The sequence below is a fragment of the Scomber japonicus genome, chromosome 9, assembly GCF_027409825.1.
Source record: "Scomber japonicus isolate fScoJap1 chromosome 9, fScoJap1.pri, whole genome shotgun sequence".
NCBI lineage: Eukaryota > Metazoa > Chordata > Actinopteri > Scombriformes > Scombridae > Scomber > Scomber japonicus.
Window position 1 is genome coordinate 16229688 of NC_070586.1, and position 6000 is coordinate 16235687.

A 6000-nucleotide genomic window follows, 5' to 3' on the forward strand; every position below is an offset into this window, starting at 1 on the left:
TCCTCATTCTTTGACACACACAGTTGCCTTGCTTTTCTTTTTGACTTTCTCTTCCTCTGTGTCGGTGTGTGCGTGTTCCTTTTGTGTGCATCTCTTTTTTCCCCCCAAACACTCAACCTTTTCTTCTCTTTCTTTCAGCTTGAAATTGTGCAAGGCCAGTTGGATTCCCTGACTTGATGCCTGGTGCTCTTTGTATCAACACAAACACACACACACACACACACACACACACACACACACACACACACACACACACACACAAACACGTTAGTGTTTTGCTGAAAGCTATGCCAGCTGTTAGACGGTTAGCAATTCCATTCTTGCTCTGATTTATTAAAGAAAAATGTCAGACTTTCTTTCCCCCTTTTGAGCTCACATATTCCTACATATCTTCATCAAGGATATAGGATAGAATTTAGGATATGTGAGTTTACTGTAATGATTTTGTTGATTAAAAAATGTACTTAAACAAGTTTTCTTAGACATTTTTTTATACCTTGCATTGAGCAACTTCATGTTTTGATTGCCCTGTAAGATGATTACAGACAATTAGATGTTATGAATGTGCCAACAGTCACTGATCTTTGAAAATTAATTTGTAATCTAACAGACAGAGGCAGTAAAAGGAAATTAAATGTCAGAATGTCATGTAGAGTTTAAACAAATGGATTTTGTTACTTGGAGAATGAACTAGTGTCCATGCCATTCTAATAAAATCTGAAGTGGAGGTGAAATCCATCCAAGCTGTTGTTATTTAGTGAAGGCTCATTATTTCTCATTAAGACAAACCTGGACTGCTGGTTCAACAGATGGGAGTTCTGGGGGGCACAGCAGACCTCTAGAGTGTGTGCGTGTGCATGTCTGTGTGTCTGTGTGTGTGTGTGTGTGTGTGTGTGTGTGTGTGTGTGTGTGTGTGTGTACAGTATAGATAGATATGTGTCTGTATAGATACGTGTGTGTATGCATGTGTCTGTTTGCAGATGGGTGCATGAATATGTCCTTGCTCACACATCTCTCCAACTAGTGTGTTATACTTATCTTCCCACCCTTGAAGATTTAGTAAACCAGACCACATCACTCGTTGGCTGTGTGCTCCCTTTTCTGATTAGGTCTGGTTTGTTTGGCTGTCTGTGAAAGAAGAATTAACATTTGTAAAATGTAACATACAAAGTTAAGCAACAGATTTTCAAGCTGGGAAAACCAGTGCTCCCCCATCTGCTTACTTACAGTACAATATATGCGAGAATAGAATAGAATATAACATTTTTAGTACACTGTTCAGACGAAAGAGTGTCTGTTTTTCTGAACAGACATTTTCAGAATTAACATTTGTAAAATGTAACATACAAAGTTAAGCAACAGATTTTCAAGCTGGGAAAACCAGTTCTACCCCATCTGCTTACTTACAGTACAATATATGCAAGAATAGAATAGAATATAACATTTTTATTACACTGTTCAGACGAAAGAGTGTCTGTTTTTCTGACCTGAGAAGTACATCTCATCCCAGCTGTTGACCTCATTAGATGGTGATCTCAGCGATGATTTCTGGCAGTTTACAGCCATCCGTGAAGAAGATGAAACAAGCATCAGCACCTACAAGTCAGAGGCAATGGCTCTCTTGGCAGGAACATGGTGGATGAATTCCTTCAGGCTGAGAATGAGTTGCTGGCTCAAGCAACCAAATTTAAGTATCTCAGAATCTTGTTCAGGAGTGATGTTATTTTACACTTGGTTGGATTGGAGTGGTGTTGGCAAATGCAGGTTTTCCAGCAGCTTGGCATTGTAAAGACATGACTGAGTTCCAATCCACCAAACCCATGGTCATGAACTCCAGGTTGTGATAAAATAATGAGGTCAGGGCGTGAAGGTATCAGGGCTGTCCTTTAATGCTTTGGATGCATCCAAGTGGAAGGAGATCCAGAGGAAGAAGCAGAACACACTAGAGGGATCCCATCTGGCTTGGGAACACGTCGGGATCCCATAGGAGGATCTGGAGGTTGGTCTGAAGAGAAGGATGTTCAAGCAACCGTGGTAAGTCAGCTGCCACTGCATTCCAGATCCTGATAAGTGGTGGGAAATGGCTTGCAGGGCCAAATATAATATGAGAGGATTCAGATATTGTCACATGCATAGTTGAAGCGCTTTTTATTACCTGCCTTTTACCTTAATGGACCTTAAAAATTGCAAATGAAGAACATTTCCATTTTGAAAAGTTGTCCCTCGGCCTGCTGAGTCATTGCAGGCTCTGTTGATGTTTGTGTCTAACCTCAGCAAGTGGCAGGCTGTGTTAATTGGAAAGTAGCAAGGACAAAAAATCACAAAAGCATACTCAACCATACAATATCATACCCACCTTGCAAAATGTCTGAATTCGTCACTCAATGACGCTCCTTACAGCTGCCACTCTTGATGATGCTTAAACATGCAAAAGTAGTGTAATACTCCCAAAAATAGAGACAAACATCAACACCCTCTTTCTTTCTCTCTTATTTTATGGTAGACTGAGTACAAACCCATCAAAATCTACAATATAAAATTGGAAAATTACTCATCGGTTGTCTTAACAGTCCAAGCCACATGCTGGACCACTTCTTTCCTGAGTGTTTTTTTTTTATTACTCCAATTGACAATTTTTGCCATCATGTGAAAAAGCCTGCAGCCGGAGGGAGCACCGTGTTCCACAGCATGGAGAACAGATGGCGAGGCTGAGCAGAAATGGCCGCCTGGAAAAAAAGAAAAAAAAGAAAAAAGAAGAGAGACTCACACACTGAGACTCACACTGAGATCCGGCAGAACACAGCACACAGAGTCCCAGTGGGAGAGATGGGGAGAAAGTGTGTGTCGAGTGCGTGTATTTATGTCTGGTGAGTTGTGTCTCTCCATGTACTTGTCAAAGCTGTGTGCACGCTCTGGTGTGTGAGATGAAGCAAACTAAGTTCGGCTGGACACGACACAAACACAGACACCCAAAGCGCACTAATTTTTGCAGAGAAGCCAGTTAGGGAGGTAATGTGCTTTTACAGCTTTAATATGTGTCTAATGGACTTGCCAGAGTATGTGACTGTGGTCCTAAGGGGCTGACAGAGTTTAGTGTCAAGTGACAGACACTGATAGTTGGCTTCTCTGATGCAAAAAAGGGAGCAAACAATCCAATCCAATCTCTATCTATCTCAGATGAAAATTAGTAAATTGGAAATTTGTTTTCCCTTCCATGTTAAGTGGTTGTTTTCCATCATTGAAAACTGAGTGTTTGTAAACCCCCTACAGAGTCTCATGTTGTTGCATTGATGGGGAAACAGAGCTTTTTAGAAATGAAATATAGCTATGATAACACCTGTTGATAAGGAAAGCAAAAACACAAATTTAGCAACCATAGTCAGAGTCAGAGGCAACACAACACATCTTACCCCTGCTCAAGTGATTGCACTGCCTCACCAGAAAATACCATAGCAAATTTAATCTAATTTAATTAAATATGTGAATCATGAAATGGATGGTGCTGGAATCTTGATTTAGTGCTTCTTGCAGGTCATGCATAGGCTACTGTTGGATGTGGCTTGTTGCATTTCTGGTAAGATGGGTACAAATAGGAAAGCTCTATTGGCATTGCTTCCAATTCGGTTGAGCAGAGTTACAGAAAATTGGGTGCTTCCTCCAATTTAGACACTTTAGATTACCTCAGTTCCTTCAGAGGGCAACCAGTGTCAACCAGGCAGCATCAGCTCAAATTTGCATTTCAACGAATTCATTGCACAATTTTCACTCGTTGTCCGTAAAAAGTTTCACAATTGCACTGAAATGAATTGACTTTGGTCTTAAATGCTGTTGTGAGCAGAAGCCCAAACACTGTAACCATTAGCTGTCCTTAATAAACAGATGATGGAATAACATCATTTTTTGTTTGCAAACTAAAGCCATGTTAAGGATAATGAACCTTAATAATCTGGAAATGCTTGTGGAAAATAAACAGTTTAAACAACATTTTTGAAATGGATCCACATTAAGACATAGCCTGAGACTCAAACCAATGTGAGTATAGTAATGAGTGCTTGTAAGGGTTTTGTGTGTGAATCAGTGTCTTTGGTGTGCTTGTGTGTATAGTGTGTTGATGTGTTACTGTGCTTTTCACATGACAATGGCATAACCACTACTTCTGAAAGACAAAGGAGAGACCACCAGGAGTGCTTTTTGCAGAACAACTGAGAGTCACACCAGGCTTAATAAGCTGCACAGATAGCACTGGCCTGCTTTTATGAGGAACAACCTCTCACATTGTACAAGCAAGTGATGAACAACTAATAAAAAGTGAACAACAGCACAGAAGTAGTCACAATAAATCTGTGTCGTGTCAAGAATAGTCTACTTTGTGAGCCATTGTCTCTTACATGTGCCAGGTTATTAAAATATTCATTGCTGTGTTCTCTTGCAGAAAGTATGTGCTATAATAGGACACTAACTGAATAAAAAATTTGACCTGCCTGCTAAACCTCCGATCAGTATTTTCCATATTTAAACTGCACATTACACCACGGATACCCAGATTAAGGAAATAGTTCATTTAAAACATTGTCATGGTCCACAGGTTCACAGAAACCCAATTTCCCCAGTATTCCCAGTTAATATGATTGTTTGACAGCTGAGCTAATGTCCAAAGAACGTACAGTAGCTGAGGAGGAAACTGTGTGTTGAAGTATTGCTTTGCTTCTTTGGCATATGAGCAGAATCAAGGCCGTGAAAGAAACCAGAATTGGGTGTATTATAACATATTCATGGGACTTTATTTCAAATGACTGACAAATAAGCTAAACCACATTACACTAACTCTTTTAACTTGAATTTGAAATAACATTGTGGCATGACATTTGCATGAATAGCATCCATCCATCCATTTTCCATTTATCTGGGCACCGGTCATAATTGGCACCAGACTGAGTAAGGAAACCTAGACATCCTTCACTCCAACGCCCTCTAGCTCCTCCTGGGGCATCAAATGCTCTCCCAGGTTAGATGAGATATATAGTTCTGGGTCTGCCCAGGGGTCTCCTATCATTTGGACGTGCCTTGAACATCAGTATTTTAGAAAACAATGTCACCACAAGGACCATTCAGTAGCTGTTATGGAGGTTTCAGTCATGTGATATCAAATGCATGAATGTAATTAGTAGATAGTGTTTGTCTGTTGTTTCTTAGCACTTTAAGGAGGTAAGGTTAATTTTTGAACTTGAAAACTGCAGCTGAGAAAAAAAAGTCACCACAAGATATAAACAGTACCTTTTGTGGCGCTTTTGGTCATGTCATCTTTGAACCTTCATTTTTTAACCAACATGAACAAGAAGTGCTTAAGGTACTCAGAAAGAAATCCATGCCACATTGTGTCATGATGTAGCCAAATGTACCAATGGCTGAGAAATAATCTGTCCTAAAGGCGTGATACATACTGTAAGCAACATTTTGTACCTGACTATTAGGAGCGATTTTACCTGCAACTGACATCTAACAGCATTTTTACTGATGTGATGGGAGCCCTCACTGTTTTAAATTACCCATTCAGTGACTTTTTTCTTCATCTTTGGGACAGAAAACTCTGTCCAATTTTTTCTTCATGTGACAAATGTTTCTTTCTTTGCAGCAGGCATTTTCTGCAAGTGAAATATACAGTATACAATAAATTGTACAGACTTGGTTAGAGGTTCATTTTTTTCAAGCAGAAGTTTTGATTGTCCTGAAAAAACAGCGGCCTCTCACACCAGGACAACCATTAACCATCATGTCAGGGCACTGTAATAGGATGTATTTATTTTGACATCAGCTTTATTAATCTTTGGCAGAAAATATTTTTTATACATTTGATGCAGAATCCATGTACTAAATTATGTGTAATATTTTTCAAATGAGATTAAAAAAAGCGGGTATTTCGGTTCGAAAAGTGAAGCCAACGCCGAACTGCCTTAAACCTGCATTCTATCTAATGGCCAGTGGGGGAAACTGCACTTGCTG

General features: G+C 39.7%; 1 protein-coding gene across 1 annotated transcript in view; it reads left to right on the forward strand.

The window, feature by feature from the left end:
• Positions 1–733, forward strand: part of commd10 (COMM domain containing 10) — a 57682-nt gene extending 56949 nt beyond the window's left edge. Inside the window, exon 7 of the mRNA XM_053325314.1 lies at positions 139–733. Coding sequence (XP_053181289.1) covers positions 139–177 — 39 coding nt within the window. The 3' untranslated portion in view covers positions 178–733. The remainder of the gene's footprint in view (positions 1–138) is intronic.
• The last annotated feature ends 5267 nt before the right edge of the window (positions 734–6000 follow it).